The sequence below is a fragment of the Salvelinus sp. IW2-2015 genome, linkage group LG19 (genome assembly GCF_002910315.2).
Source record: "Salvelinus sp. IW2-2015 linkage group LG19, ASM291031v2, whole genome shotgun sequence".
NCBI lineage: Eukaryota > Metazoa > Chordata > Actinopteri > Salmoniformes > Salmonidae > Salvelinus > Salvelinus sp. IW2-2015.
The window spans coordinates 14,708,805-14,725,451 of NC_036859.1; the positions used below are offsets into that span (position 1 = coordinate 14,708,805).

A 16,647-nucleotide genomic window follows, 5' to 3' on the forward strand; every position below is an offset into this window, starting at 1 on the left:
GGTCGCCCCTGGGTGCACGTATTGGTTTTTGACCCAGCACTACACTACTGATTCAAATAACCAAAGCTTGATGAGTTTGTTATTTGAATCAATTGTGTAGTTCAGGTGGGGCCCCAGGACCGATTTTTGTGAAACCCTGGTGTAGCGTTTGCAGGTTTCCTCCTCCTGACTTTGTGCTTTCTGTGCTGGAGCAGAAACAGAACAGAGAGAGGTGGAGGAATACCTGAGTGCTGCAGTCGACTCTGTGTCTCCAGGAATGTATGGGCGTCTCCAGTAGAGCAGCCATCCCTTCTAGTGGTGTGGAACTAAAACAGTGAAACTACCTTGAACTTTCCCTGCTGTCTGATGTATGTCTGAAATGTATGAAGGGAGTTCAAGGTAAGGCTGGGTTTTATGAAAGCTATAACCACCACTCTCTCATCCTCTCCTAGTGCCAACTACAAAAGATGTCTCCCTCTCATCAGCCCTGCCTGAGACCACCACTCTCATCACCACCACCACGTCCACAGTCAAAGGCCCAGTTAACACCACGATTCCGGCTGACCCCAGGGATGGGAGAGAGAGAGAGGCGGGTAACCCAGCGGAGGACCCCCATGGGACAGCTGACCCCACCGCCCCAGAGATCCCCCCCACCCCCAGGCGCTTCTGTGAGGGAACAACGAAGAGAGGTATTTCCTGGCCCCAGACACACACTGGAGTCACCGTGGAGAGACCCTGCCCCAAAGGAACCAGAGGTACTATCAGGAACCAGGAGGGCGGGGGGGAGGGAGGGAAGGTGTGTGTGAGGTATGTGTGTGTGTGTGTGTAGTCATCTGTGTATGAATGTGTTAGTGTTTATTAGTGTGTTTAGACATTGTCTTTCACATAGCCTACCTTACATTGGACAAGGTCCCAAGATGTGATATTCATTACCTACAATATGCTAATAGGGCCAAACAGACAATATAGGAAGATAAAATAAACAGTAAGAGAATGTACAATGTGGTGGCATAAGGGGATGTATATTATCATTGTTTTTTCAATAATATGGAATGCAGACATGCAGGACATCAAGGCGTACAAAGAATTCAGTAATATATACGGTACAGAGCAGTGGCGGTCAATGCAGTTTAAGATGAGGGAGGATGATTTTCTTTTCATGAGCATTGCCTTATTTCTATTACAGCATATTGGATGACTCTCATTCATATTCCATTCACCCAGTTCAATGTAACAGCGATAGGTTTAGGCTACTACATGATACTGAATGTCCCCTATACCTCTCACACTCTTGCATGCATCTAGCTGATATAGGGTGTAATCATTAGCCCAACATCTGCAAATTAGTGTTTCTGTTGGACATATTCAGGTATGTTTATCCCTGTTTTGTTCCATTTGCTTCCATGTTTAAGATTTTTTCCCCCAACAGAACTGGCAAAATGAATACATCCCTGATCACGTGTAAACATAGTTCACTTTCATAGCAGCCACATTTTATTCCCTCTTGCATCTATGCACTCTCCTCCTCTAATCTTTTCCCTTTGCTTGTGGACTTCAATGCACAACACATGACCAGCTGTATGTGACCAGGCGAGAAAATCTTTACAAGCCAAACCATATCAGAACCGCTACACACAGCCTACATCGTTGTCACCATATTAGCTAAAGTAACATCGTAGTCAACAATTAACCTACAATTGTGCTGTGATGTTAGTGTACAGTCAGTAAGCAGTTTAGCACTTACACCGGCAGGCCCTGGTGGTAATAAATGAGTAACACCAAATGCTTACCTTAACTTGGAAGAGTTCCAGTGTTGTGTTGGATAGTCATAGCCAGCTAGCTAACATAGCATCCCTCTGTTTGAGCAGGGTGTTTGAGTAGGCTAAACTAGCAAGTTGCATTTGCTAGCTAAGTGAAACTGAAATGGAAAAAAATGACTCTCTCTTTTGCTTCTCCTTCATTTTGTAAGAAATGAATTTGTTCAAAACTGTTAAAGTATTGTCTTTCTCTCTCTTTGAGTCAACTACTCACCACATTTTATGCACTGCAGTGCTAGCTAGCTGTAGGCTATGCTTTCAGTACTAGATTAATTCTCTGATCCTTTGACTGGGTGGACAACATGTCAGTTCATGCTGCAAGAGCTCTGATAGGTTGGAGGACGTCTTCCAGAAGTCATAATTGCTGTGTAAGTCTATGGAAGGGGATGTGAACCATGAGTCTCCTAGGTTTTGTATTGAAGTCGATGTACCCAGAGGAGGATGGAAGCTAGCTGTCCTCTGGCTACACCATGGTGCTACCCTACAGTGCTGTTGAAGCTACTGTAGGCCTTCATTGCAAAATAGCGTGTTTTTATAAATCCTTTGGTGACGTGATTATATTTAGTATCGTTTTATCTAAAAAGGATAACTTTTTAAATGTTACATTATTTAATTTAATTTATAAAATTCAATGAGGAGGATGGGCCTCCTCCGAGGAGCCTCCACTGGTACAGAGCATCTAATGGCAACTTTATTAATTGACAACCAGCAATTAGACCAGTGGTATATTCAAACCTTTTCAACAGGGAACCCATTTTTTACTGATAGAATTTCTGGGGACCCATTTTTTCCCCCAAGAATTTCTCGCGACCACACCCTACCCCAAATATAATTACACAACCTTTTAAAATCTGTAAAATGTATGTGGATTTTTACTTCAACAAATAACCTTAAATTCATTTCATTTTCAACAGAAAGCAATAAATAAATGTACTTAATACATTTTTTTGGGGGGGGGACCTCACTGCAGTTCCCCTGTCATAACCCCAACTTTGAATACCACTGAATTAGACTATAAGAAGACAGACAATGATTTCTACAGTATAAAGATGAACTGTATGAGAATATCTCACTGTTCAGTGTCCACTTTTAGACAGTACAAAGCTGGCAACCTTCCTGGTTCCTACTGGTCAGCCACTTTTTGCATCATTGCTTTTTTGACCGCGGCTGACCTCAGTTGTTTGTTTTTCCTGAGGAACTTGTTGAGAGGAGGACAGGAATGGTAGGAGGGTGAAGAGTTGGCCTTACCTCTGTTAAATACATTTTTATTTAACCTTTATTTAAACAGGCTATACTCATTGTGATGCAATTTCTTTTGCAAGAGAGAACTGTTCGAGATGGCAGTGGTCAGCAACGTTACAAAAATGTGCACAAATAAATGCACACATACATTCAAAACAGACAATAGGGTTGTGTAATGGTTGTCTTTGTTGTGCGTTTCTCCAGGCATCGCCTCCTACCTCTGCACGGTGGCAGGGGGGACCTGGAACCCAAAGGGACCTGACCTCAGCAACTGTACCTCCCACTGGGTCACTCAAGTGGCACAAAAGGTTGGTCAACAATGTCCCCCCATGGCTCTGGTGACAGCGAGGGAAGGAACAAAACACATCAACTTTCCTCTTCTACTTTATCTGAAAGGGCACAGTGTATCTGTCATTGTATGGCATCTTGTTGGTTTCAACACTAAATAAGGGGCTTGCCCATACATACACCGTATTTCACTGAGTGCCTTATAGATGTAAACAAAATACACATTTAATGCACATTTGTTTATATTTTTCGTGCACACTGTGGATTGCTTTCTGTGGGCTATAGCTAGCAGCATTAATATTGATTTGAGTTTAAATCAGTATGTGATACATTACATGTACATTACCTGACTCTGTGATGCCTATCATCCAAAGATGTTTCACAAATGACCATGAGCCTTTTCCTGCTGTGCTGTTTTCTTCCTTTATCCACATTAAATCACTATTATAAACTGGGTGGTTCAACCTCTGAATGCTGATTGGCTGACATCCGTGGTATATCAGACCGTATACCACGGGTATGACAAAACATTTATTTTTACTGCTCTAATTACTTTGGTAACTAGTTTATAATAGCAATAAGGCASGAGGGTTTGTGATATATGGCCAATATACCACGGCTAAGGACTGTGTCCAGGCAATTGCTTAAGAACAGCCCTTAGCCGTGGTATATTGGCCATATACTACACCCCCTCTTGACTTATTGCTTAAGTATCCATTGTTAGCACATAGTTAACATACCACATACCAGGTACAGTATTTAGTAGGAAACAAGTAATTAAAAGCTTAAACAGGACCTTTAATATTGCAGTTTTCCCTCCAACTCCAGATCCGTAGTGGGGAGAATGCGGCTAACCTAGCCAATGAGCTGGCCCACCACACGCAGGGTCCAGTGTTCGCCGGTGACATCAGCTCATCAGTACGTCTCATGGAGCAGCTGGTGGACATCCTGGACGCTCAGCTCCAGGAGCTATGCGAAAAGGACTCAGCTGGGCGTAGCTTCAACAAGGTAATATAAAACAATTTATGTCATTTAGCAGACGATTTGAGTGCATAAATCTGAGTATATGTGACCTCAGGTAGGCTAGTTAGTACGAGAGCCGTACATTGTATAAACATATACGTATACATACGTATATCTCTGGGTGGGTAGTATTTCCTCCTCCTCCTGCCCTCGCTTTGCTCCACCTTTGACTCTACATAGGTTAAGCCACTCATTAGCCCTCCCCGCACTTCTCCTTCCAGGTGAGGTTAGGGGGAGGAGGGGGAGGAGAGGCCGGCCCAGCCCATAGGGGGAGCTGTAGCTGTGGAGAGGGAGGAAGCTCATTCTTCCAGCACCACCTCTTTTTAGTAATTACTGGGTTCTGAAACGCAGCCTTCTCACCTGGCAGCTCTGACTTAGAGCTGATGGATAGCAGCCCCCCGCTAGCCAACACAAATAATAACACCTCTCCACCATCACACACTTCTAAAACCAAAGTTGCGCCCCTGGCGACAGTCATATGGAAAAATGTATTACGGTTTTACAGTGCTATTCAGAACCTAAAAGTGAAATGATTTGGACCAAAAGGCACCAGGGTAGTGTTGTCTTTGTTACTTTTGGGTTAGCTAGTCCTAGACTGAATCTTTCTGTCTATGTTCTGGCTGTACTCTCTTAAAACTGCACAGTACTATACTCCTGCAGCCACGATGTAGCTAGCTGTGGGAATAATGAAGCAGTTTCCTTTGACGGAGACGGAGACCATTCAACAAAAGGCTCGACAATAAAACCCAACGCCGTCATACTGTTATAACCTCAGTGCCATGGAATCCAAATGACCATCTCCTGCTTTGTTTATTTTCTCAGTGCTTTATAAAACATCGTTAATGCAAAGCATAGGAATTTTATCTCAGCGATTCCCCATCTACAACGCGATGTTGTACAGCTCTGTCTTGGCCGGCCAAGCCCTTGTAGTTATGTAAGCTAGATACAGCTTCCCGAAACACATTTTAGAATGTGCTGCATAATATACAGTGAGCTTCTTATTTCATCTACCTAACATAAGGTTTATATATTATAATTTCCATCCTGATTCAAGTTGGGTAAGTGGTGTATTTTAGGATATCTGTTTTCTAAAGACATAGACTAACCTCCTTTTCCCTCCAAGCTCTTTTGCTTCCTAATAGTATGCCTCTTGTTCTTAATCCTCACTTTGTGTTAAAAAGCTTCAAAAGAGAGAGAGGACTTGCAGGGCATATATGAAGGTACTGTATACCTGCTGGTTCCACATAGACACCGTTGCCTCTTAAAGTATCCACAATATGCTCAGTAGCATGAAACATTGGTGTCTGTCTGTCTGTGATTATCTGCTGGCTTGTCTGTATGCACAACACATCTGCTTCTCCACCTGTCTCTCTGCTTGTGCATCTGCCAACCTGTCTATCTGCCTGTGTGTCTGCTAGCCTGACGGTATGTCCATCTATCTCTCTACCCCTCAACTCACCTGTCTGTCTGGTCTGTCGATCTGCCTGCCTGTTTGTCTGTCAATATCTCTGCCTGTCTGTCTGTAAGTCAATATCTCTCCTATCTCTTATCTCTCTCTATTCCCCTCCCTCTTTGTGCGTTGTATGAGTAATTGCCTTCCCACGGCCGTAATTGTAGCTCCCTGTCAGCCAGAAGTTTGATCAAAGTGGCAGTGTACTCAGTTTTTCACTTGCTTACGCTTTACCATTTCCAGGCTCTCCTTGTTCCTCCTCTCGCTGACAAAAGTGCCAATTTTTGTGTTTGTTTGATGGATTCATTTTCAGTCCCATTAATGTGTTTGTGTTCATATAGGATTTGTTGGGTCTTTTCATTCCTTTCTCTCTTCATGCCATTTTCCTTTCCTCAGAGTTTATAATCTGAGAGCAGGTCCTGTTGAAAGAAGCGGTTCTGGCGTAAACACACAGTGGGCCTGCCTTGCACGAAACAAACCAGCCTTCTCAGACCTCTTGTCTCTCTCTTCAGTCTCTATATTTGACTGGTGGGAGCATTCTTCACCATGCGTTAGGGCTGTTTTTACTGAGGTCTCTTTTACTGTGAGAAATTGGGATACACTGCATGTCACCGTCAACTTGATTTAAGGGTGTCTTCTTTATTCATCAATAGGCAATGTAAGTGAAGTCAGCACCACCACCACCACCCAAGCATTTCCTGCTCACTGTAGGGCATCTTGGGTAACACCCTTGTGATTGGTGTATGGTGGGGCCGCCACCCAGGCGAGAATTATATTAATTAAAGAGGACTCAATCAGAACAGAGGTTTTTTTCTTTCTTCTAATGCTGCCACAAATTAAGGACATCGATTATTTGTATTTATTTTTTGTTCCTCATTCTTCATGCCTACAAGGAAGGGGGTACTCACCAGGAGGGTGGACCATTGAGTGTTGATTTGTTTGTCTGGGGTGTAACGGCATTAGCCCTGAAATCACTACTGCTACTCTGACTCCTTCACTCTCTTCCTATCCTATCCAACTCTGACTGGGCTGTAGGCATATCATAGCTCTAGGTAATAATGGTAGCCAGCCGTGTGGTTGGTTTACTTGTTGTGGTGATTGGTTAATCATCAGTCTGGTGTGATAGCGAGGGACTACAGTGTTTATTCGCCCCACTGGTTAATCCAGACAAAAGGGTAATTGTGCCTATGGTCAATTAGCGTGCGTGTGGATGATAATCACAGCTTTGCACTAATTGGTACATTGAGTGACTGTTGTTATTGGCTAATTACCACTATAGTGTAGCCTGGACCTCTGCTGTGGTTAATGGCACCTGTGGTTAAATTGTCTCTGGTTTATTGGGCCATGGGTTGATATGGATTTGTGGGGAAATTATGCTGCTGGATATGTTTATCTGTAGGGGTAGCGCTGCTGTGTGGGTATGGATATCAGCTATATGGGAGTCATCAATGGGCTAGCGTTAGTGCTGCTGTGTGGGAATGGATATACAGTGCATTCGCAAAGTGTTCAGACCTCTTTTTTCCCACATTTTGTTACGTTACAGCCTTATTCTAAAGTCGCAACAAAAAATGATCCCTCATCAATCTAACCACAATACCCCATAATGACAAGCAAAAACGGTTATTTTTTTATTTTAGCAAATGTAAAAAAATATATATATATATATATATAAACTGATATCACTTTTACATAAGTATTCAGCCCCTTTACTCAGTACTTTGTTGAAGCACCTTTGGCAGCAATTACAGCCTTGAGTCTTCTTGGGTATGACGCTACAAGCTTGGCACACCTGTATTTGAGGACTCTTCCATTCTTCTCTGCATATCCTCTCAAGCTCTGTCAGGTTTGATGGGGAGCGACGCGGCACAGCTATTTTCAGGTCTCTCCAGAGATGTTAGATCGGGTTCAAGTCCGGGCTCTGGCTGGGCCACTCAAGGACATTAAGAGACTTATCCTGAAGCCACTCCTGCATTGTTTTGGCTGTGTGCTTAGGGTCGTTGTGCTGTTGGAAGGTGAACCTTCGCCCCAGTCTGAGGTCCTGAGCGCTCTGGAGCAGGTTTTTATTAAGGATCTSTCTGTACTTTGCTCTGTTCATATTTCCCTTGATCCCGACTAGTCTTCCAGTCCCTGCCGCGGAAAAACATCCCCACAGCATGATGCTGCCACCACCATGCTTCACCATAGGGATGGTGCCAGGTTTCCTCCAGACGTCACGCTTGACATTCAGGCGAAAGAGTTCAGTCTTGGTTTCATCAGACTAGAGAATCTTGTTTCTCATGGTCTGAGAGTCCTTTGATGCATTTTGGCAAACTCCAAGTGGGCAGTCACGTGCCTTTTACTGAGGAGTGGCTTCCATGTGGACACTACCATCAAGGCCTGATTGGTGGAGTGCTGCAGAGATAGTTGTCCTTCTGGAAGGTTCTCCCGTCTCCACAGAGAAAGTCTAGAACTCAGAGTGACCATCGGGTTATTGTTCACATCCCTGACCAAGGCCCTTCTCCCCCGATTGTTCAGTTTGGCCGGGCGGCCAGCTCCAGGAAGAGTTTTAGTGGTTCCAAACTTCTTCAATTTAAGAATGATGGAGGCCACTTTGTTCTTGGGGACCTTCAATACTGCATAAATGTTTTGGTACCCTTCCCCAGATCTGTGCCTCGACATAATCCTGTCTTGGAGCTCTACAGACAATTCCTTCAACCTCATCGCTTGGTTTTTGCTCTGACATGCACTGTCAACTGTGGGACCTTATATAGACAGGTGTGCACCTTTCCAAATGATGTCCAATTAATTGAATTTACCGCAGGTGGACTCCAATCAAGTTGTAGAAACATCTCAAGAATGATCCGTCAAAAGAGGATGCTCCTGAGCAAAATTTAGATTGTAAATACAGTACCAGTCAAAAGATTAGAAACACCTATTCATTCAAGGGTTTTTCTTTGTTTTTACTATTTTCTACATTGTAGAATAATAGTGAAGACATCAAAACTATGAAATAACGCAAATGGAACCAAAAAAAGAGTTAAACAATTCAAAATATATTTTAGATTCTTCAAAGTAGCCACCCTTTGTTTTGATGACAGCTTTGCACAGTCTTAGCATTCTCTCAACCAGCTTCACCTGGAATGCTTTTCCAACAGTCTTGAAGGAGTTCGCACATATGCTGTGCACATGTTGGCTGCTTCTCCTTCACTCTGCGATCCAGCTCATCCCAAACCATCTCAATTGGGTTGAGGTCGGATGATTGTAGAGGCCAGGTCATCTGATGCAGCATTCCATCACTCTCCTTCTTGGTCAAATAGCCATTACACAGCCTGGAGGTGTGCTGGGCCATTGTCCTGTTGAAAAACAAATTATAGTCCCACTTAGCACAAACCAAATGGGATGGCGTATCACTGCAGAATGATGTGGTGGCCATGCTGGTTAAGTGTGCCTTGAATTCAAAATAAATCACTGACAATGTCACCAGCAAAGCACCATCACACCTCCCATTGCTTCACAGTGGGAACCACACATGCGGAGATCATCCGTTCACCTGCTCTGCGTCTCACAAAGACACGGCGGTTGGAACCAAAAATCTCACATTTGGACTCATCAGACCAAAAGACAGATTTCCACTGGTCTAATGTCTATTGCTTGTGTTTCTTGGCCCAAGCAAGTCTCTTCTTATTATTGTTGTCCTTTAGTAGTGGTTTCTTTGCAGCAATTCAACCACGAAGGCCTGATTCACGCAGTCTCCTATGAACATTTGATGTTTAGATGTGTCTGTCACTTGAACTCTGTGAAGCATTTATTTGGGCTGCAATCTGAGGTGCAGTTAACTCGAATGAACATCCTCTGCAACAGAGGTAACTCTGTGTCTTCCTTTCCTGTGGCGGTCCTCGTGAGAGCCAGTTTCATCATAGCGCTTGATGGTTTTAGCGTCTGCACTTGAAGACACTTTCAAAGTTCTTGAAATGTTCCGTATTGACTGACCTTCATGTCTTAAAGTAATGATGGACTGTCGTTTCTCTTTGCTTATTTGAGCTGTTTTTGCCATAATATGGACTTGGTCTTTTACCAAATAGTGTTATCTTCTGTATACCACCCCTACCTTGTCACAACAATATTTGTTTTTATTTAACTAGGCAAGTCCGTTCAGAACAAATTCTTATTTACAATGACGGCCTACCCCGGCAAAACCCGGACGATGCTGGGTCAATTGTGCGCCACCCTATGGGACTCCCATTCAAGGCTGGATGTGATACAGCCTGGATTCGAACCAGGGACTGTAGTGACGCCTCTTGCACTGAAATGCAGTGCCTTAGACCGCTGCGCCACTCAGGAGCCCTATAACACAACTGATTGTCTCAAATGCATTAAGAAGGAAAGAAATTCCACAAATGAACTTTTAAGAAGGCACACCTGTTAATTGAAATGCATTCCAGGTGACTACCTCATGAAGTTGGTTGAGAGAATGCCAAGAATGTGCAAAGCTGTCATCAAGGCAAAGGGTGGCTACTTTGAAGATCTTAAATATAAAATATATTTGTTTAACACTTTTTTGCTTACTACATGACTCCGTATTGTATTATTATTTCTTAGTTTTGATGTCTTCACTATTATTCTACAATGTCGAAAATAGTAAAAATAAAGAAAATCCCTGGAATGAGTAGCTGTGTCCAAACTTTTGACTTGTACTGTATGTAAATAAGGTATTTCTGTTTTTAATTTTAATAAATGTAGGAAATTTGTCTAAAAACCTGTTTTTGCTTTGTCATTATGGGGTATTGAGTGTAGATTGATAACAAAACATATATGTAATCTATTTTAGAATAAGGCTGTAACGTAACAAAATATGGAAAAAGGGAAGGGGTCTGTATACTTTCCGAATGCACTGTAGATAAGCTACATGGGAGTCATCAATGGGGCTAGCGTTAGCGCTGCTGTGTGGATATGGATATAGATAGATATGCTAAGGTACATGGAAGTTGTGAACTCCCCTGCACAGGGTCACAGTGACCTCCATTTTGATCAACATTTGATACTTTTTCTCGTGAGGGTTTGGAATGTTTTGCTTACTTGCTGCTTATCAGCCAAGCAGGAAATGAAAGGATTGCCATTGAAAACAAGCAGAATTATGCCCTTCTTTACTTTGACTGCTACCCATGAAACAAATGGATTCATTTTCTTGATAACATTTTCCCCTCTAGGAAGGAAAAGCTGCACATTTCAAGGCCATAATGACCAGATCCTGTTATGGAATATATTTATTGTTAGCGAAGAGGAAGATAATTGCTCTTTGGGAAAAATAAGATATTAAAGAACAGGAACTGAGAGAGTACTATTGTGGAATAACTGCTCCATTCATTTGAAAAACATTTGGTTTGTGTTTGAACTTCCCCTCTGGCACAGTTTTGTTATTCAAAAGAAAATAAATGGGTCTAAACCAGGGAAGTGGGGAGACAACATCCTGTAGTTTTTATTCTGTGACCACCATGCCATCTTTAAGTGATGTTTTAATTTGAATGAATCTTCATATCATCTTTTATTTCCAGTGACGTTATTTGTTGAATTTTTTGGGTTGTCGCTTGTCCTTACTTGCCATCAGCATCATATGCTTTTCTTGCCCCCTTTCTGCCTGTATGCTGCAGGCATTAGTAGAAGTTATGAGGTATACATTTTTTTTTTAAAGTGACAAAGGTCTGACATTTGACTTGTTTCCACGGATACAGGCCATTGTGGATACGGTTGACAACCTCCTGAGGCCGGAAGCCCTGAAGTCCTGGGAAGACATGAATTCCACGGAGCAAACGCACGCCGCCACCATGTTACTGGATACCCTGGAGGAAGGAGCCTTCATCCTTGCCGACAACCTGATTGAACCCGCTGTAGTCAAAGTGCCTGCAGACAACATAAGTATGTTTCTTCTACCCCCCCTGCCCATCACTCGTAAAAAGGAAAAACTAGACAGACACGTCTGCCAGTTACAATCCACAGTTTTAATTTTTATTTTCCTTTGTATTATCTCCCCTTGTCTTGGAAGAAAATTACTTTGACCTCAGTACTAAAATTGCCTTTTTTTCTACAGTTTGTTATGTTCAAGGAAGTGGAAGTTAACATTCACAACCATTCTGTAGAAACATACTTCTGCTAGGCCCCAGGGCTTCTTTTCCATGGGCTTATTCATTCTAGACAAGAACCTGGACAGCTATTCCTCCAGGAGAGAGGCAAAGTGGTTTTTAGAAAGACCAAATTTAGTTGAAGTCACAGTAGGAGGTTTGATGTCTCGCTCAGCGCCAGGCAAGCTAATATGTTCTCACAGGCAGTTTATTAGCAATGTGATCTCATTCATTTAAGTCAGCTTTGTGCAGTGAACTGTCATTTTCCCTACACAAGCCTCTTTGTTGCCATGGTTATGAGTTCCCCGCTGCCTTTTTCTTGCATAGTTAAGTAGGGGCATTGAATTTGTTCTGCAAGATGAACTGTCTGGTCTTCTCATGGAAAATCAATTGAATCATTTGATACACTACATGACCAAAAGTATGTGGACACCTGCATGTCGAGCATCTCATTCCAAAATCATGAGCAGTCGGCGTTCCAATTCATCCCAAAGGTGTTCGATGGGGTTGAGGTCAGGGCTCTGTGCAAGCCAGTCAAGTTTTTCCACACTGATCTCGACAAACCATTTCTGTATGGACCTCGCTTTGTGCACAGGGGCATTGTTATGCTGAAACAGGAAAGGGCCTTCCCCAAACTGTTGCCACAAAGTTGGAAGCACAGAATCGTCTAGAATGTCATTGTGTGTTGTAGCGTTAAGATTTCCCTTAGCCTAGCCCGAACCATGAACCACAGCCCCAGACCATTATTCCTCACCCACCTAACTTTACAGTTGGCGCTATGCATTGGGGCAAGTAGTTTTCTCCTGGAATTCGCCAAACACAGATTTGTCCGTCGGACTGCCAGATGGTGAAGCGTGATTAATCACTCCAGAGAACGCATTTCCACTGCTCCAGTCCAAAGGTGGCGAGCTTTACACCACCACCTGTGCGGCTGCTCGGCCACGGAAACCCATTTTATGAAGCTCCCGACTAACAGTTCTTGTGCTGACGTTGCTTCCAGAGGCCGTTTGGAACTTGGTAGTGAGTGTTGCATCCAAGGACAGACAATTTTTACGTGCTACACGCTTCAGCAATCGGCGGTCCCGTTCTGTGAGCTTGTGTGGCCTACCATGTAGCGGCTGAGCCGTTGTTGCTCCTAGACGTTTCCACTTCACAATAACAGCACTTACAGTGGACCGGAGCAGCTCTAGCAGGGCAGATATTTGACAAACTGACTTGTTGGAAAGGTAGCATCCTATGACGGTGCCACGTTGAAAGTCACTGAGCTCTTCAGGAAGGCCATTCTACTGCCAATGCTTGTCTATGGAGATAGCATGGCTGTGTGCTCGATTTTATAAACCTCTCAGCAACGGGTGTGGCTGAAATAGCCGAATCCACTAATTTGAAGGGGTGTCCACATACTTTTGTATATATAGTGCATTCTATACAGTAGCTATGTCCTCTAACCCTGCCTTAACCCTTTGTCAGTAAATGGTAATTACAAGCGGATAACAAAAACCAGATGTACTGCAGCCAGCTAATGCAAAATGTAATCGTTTGCCTATACACGCCATGTATAGTTAATCGTTGCGAACAGGCTCTGTTTATGTGCTTTTAGCACACAGGGCCTCAACAACAGATATAAAATAAAAAAGTATTTCTACTTGTAGTAATATAGCTAGTAGAACTATCCCAATCTCTGACAATGCTATGTGAGGACTGAGGCCCTGGGACAGTCTTCTCTGCAGCTCGCCTGATGAGCAGCAGGAGAGAAGCCCAAAAGGATCCTTACTCCTAATTAACATAGTTTCCTGATTCAGGCTGAAACACAAATGGCACCTTGAGGCGAACGTCAAGGGCAGGAGGAGAGAAAAGGGAGGGGTAAGGGGGGGGGGGGGCGTTTAGGATAGAGGGAAAGAGAGAAAGAAGGAAGGAAGCGAAGGAAAGGAGAAAAAATGTCAGAGGGAGAACAATTCCTCATCTCTGAGTGTCAAAAGCGATCTGTGGTGAGGAAGTTGAGGCTGGTTCTGACAGGAGGGAGTGTGCTGATACGTGCGTCCTCCTGACCCCTCCGTAATTCCACACATCAAAGAGAGAGAGAGAGCCATCCGGCAGCTGGCACAGCACAGGGGAGAGGAGAGAGAGAGAGAGAGAGAGAGAGAGAGAGAGAGGGAGGGATAGAGAGAGTGAGAGAGAGGGCAGGGGGTTTGCTGCAGGAATCTAGCAGGCTTTTCAGAGATTTGCTCACTGGCAAGGCCAGAGTTATCTGAACCCACAGGGGGAAGAAAAAGCCCAATGATATTTTTTATCTTATGAATATTTGACATTCATGCTTCAGCAGGTTGGGTGGTGCTGTTCTCTCTCTCTCTCTTTCTCTCTCTCTCTCTCTCTCTCTCCATCTCTCCATAAGGAGCTCTGTAGGCCAGGGTTACGGGGAGCAGCTTAGATCTTTTTTATAGTAAATAGTGCTGGATGGGATATTGACAATGAGATTGGATTCTCTAGCTGGAACACTTGATCTGGTTCCTCCCTTCTTTCACACTTCCCAACCTTTATATCGGAGCTCTATTAAACACTGCGTGTTGCTATTGAAACGTGACCTATCAGTTATGTATACCACTACCGTTCCCTTCTTCCCCTCTCCTCCTCTTCCCCCTCTCTCCGCCTCCTCCTGCTCCTCTCCCGCTACCTCCCCTCTTCTCATCCTCTTTTAGTGATGGATGTGTATGTGCTCAGTACTGATGGCCAGATGCAGGACTTCAGGTTCCCCCAGACCAGCAAGGGTGGAGCCTCCATTCAGCTATCTGCAAACACAGTCAAAGTCAACAGTAAAAACGGTAACAAAGGGGGAAAAAATGTATGAATAAAATGAATTAATGTGATCATGCTGAAGGAGCATTGCCCTGCACTGTAACAGTGGCCGAAGTATAGAAATTAGAAGCAATTTTATACATTCACAATGCCACCATAAATCTTATTCTAATGTATTTTTTCCCAGGTGTGGCCAAGCTGGTGTTTGTCCTCTATAAGCACCTGGGCCGGTTCCTCAGTACAGAGAACGCCACTCTCCGAGGAGGAGGACATAACCTTTCCGACCTGACCGTCAACTCACACATCCTGGCCGCCTCCATCACCAAGGAGTCCAGCCGTGTGTTTGTGTCCGACCCCGTCATCTTCACCCTGGAGCACCTCGACGTGAGTCCCCCTTCCCCTTGGACAAACCTGGAGCTCTAGAGTCAGGCCGTGGTGTGGTTGAGTGCAGGGGGAAATAGTGAGAAAGAGAAATGGCAGTGTAGTCTTTAGTAGTTGTGGAGGATAAATGCCAATTTCATAAGATACAGCTAGCACGGCTGTGAAATATAAGTAGGTGTCAGATCTGGAAATCCCACGGTATATACGCTTCTGTTAGTTTACATAGAAAAGCTATCGTGTTTGTCATGCTATGATATGTCAATATACTGTAATTGTTTATAATTGCACTTGACACGACAGACAAGGTGGATCCGTCCATAGGCCGAAGCAGGCTAACTTGAGTGCTACCTTGTGTATTCCAGTATTTAGCGTTTTGCTACCGTAGTTATTTGCCATGGCAGGCTCGTCTGCCTGCTGTTGTTGACCTTTGATGGAAAATGACATATGCATACAGTATATATATATATATATATATATATATGTAGGAAGCATATGTACCCTAAAGTAATCTGTTAATTGTTTTAAACAATGCGTATAATGTGGTTTGTGGTATTTAAGAGGTTTCCTTGTTTTTTAGTTTTTTTGCTAATTGAGAACTATTACAAGCCTAACTTTTAGCTAGTTGTTTTAAACAATGTTCATGTTTTTGTTATTTTGTTTCTTTTTTTTCTGTAGAAGGAGCACTACTACAACCCCAACTGCTCGTTCTGGAACTACTCTGAGAGGAGTATGATGGGCTACTGGTCCACTCAGGGCTGTAAGCTCCTGGACACCAACAAGAGCCACACCACCTGTTCCTGTAGTCACCTGACCAACTTCGCCATCCTCATGGCCCATCGAGGAAATGTGGTGAGTGGCCTTCTGTGGGTTTTTCTCATGTTGTGTGGTTGGACTCTACTGGATGTATGTAATATGTATGTATGTATGCATGTATGTATGTATGTATGCATGTATGCATGTATGTATGCATGGATGTATGTTCCCATCTAGGGAACATGGTGAGTGGGTGGTTCTGATTTAAACTGAATCCCAAATCAACCCCTAGGCCCTAACCCCCAAGACACTTGTGTAGATTGGAGATGTGTAAGCAATATGGTGAAATTTCCCAAATACTCTGTGGAATTGAAACCATATTGCGGACACCTATCCAATCCTCTCAGATCTCCATAAGGAGCTAGGGGTTGATTTGGGATTCAAGGACACTCGTAGTGGCTCTGCCCCAAACCCCCTTCCCCCCCATTGTATGTATTTTATGTACGTAAATATGGCTAGAGTAAGATAGTCAACTCGGAGGCTGATTAGATTTGAGGTGGGGGGTTGGGGGTTGAGGGTTGAGGGAATAGGGGTTGAGGAGAGGAATGCTGTTAATGTATGTGGAGAGAAACAGAAGGAGGCTGTCACTTACTTTGCCGGGAGTAAAAAGCAAGAGATCGCAGACACAAGATAGTGAAAGTTAGCTCTGCCATTATTGGAAATAAATTACATTTTACCTATGTTCCGTGACTAATAGCACTCACGCACACGCATATCCTACACGGGGAAGCGTACACGGCAGCCCGGTGTCGTGCTTCTTTATTTTCCA

General features: G+C 43.6%; 1 protein-coding gene across 4 annotated transcripts in view; it reads left to right on the forward strand.

Moving 5' to 3' along the window:
- The window catches only part of LOC111979602 (adhesion G protein-coupled receptor L2-like), a 57,514-nt gene that overhangs the window by 20,811 nt on the left and 20,056 nt on the right, over positions 1-16,647 (forward strand). For 2 of the 4 annotated variants that reach the window (XM_024010194.2, XM_070448836.1), the window contains exons 4-11: positions 432-734; positions 3,243-3,346; positions 4,155-4,334; positions 5,531-5,569; positions 11,508-11,691; positions 14,588-14,710; positions 14,872-15,068; positions 15,741-15,914. In XM_024010194.2, coding sequence (XP_023865962.2) covers positions 432-734; positions 3,243-3,346; positions 4,155-4,334; positions 5,531-5,569; positions 11,508-11,691; positions 14,588-14,710; positions 14,872-15,068; positions 15,741-15,914 — 1,304 coding nt within the window. The remainder of the gene's footprint in view (positions 1-431; positions 735-3,242; positions 3,347-4,154; positions 4,335-5,530; positions 5,570-11,507; positions 11,692-14,587; positions 14,711-14,871; positions 15,069-15,740; positions 15,915-16,647) is intronic. The other 2 variants (XM_070448835.1, XM_070448837.1) reach the window with 1 other exon arrangement.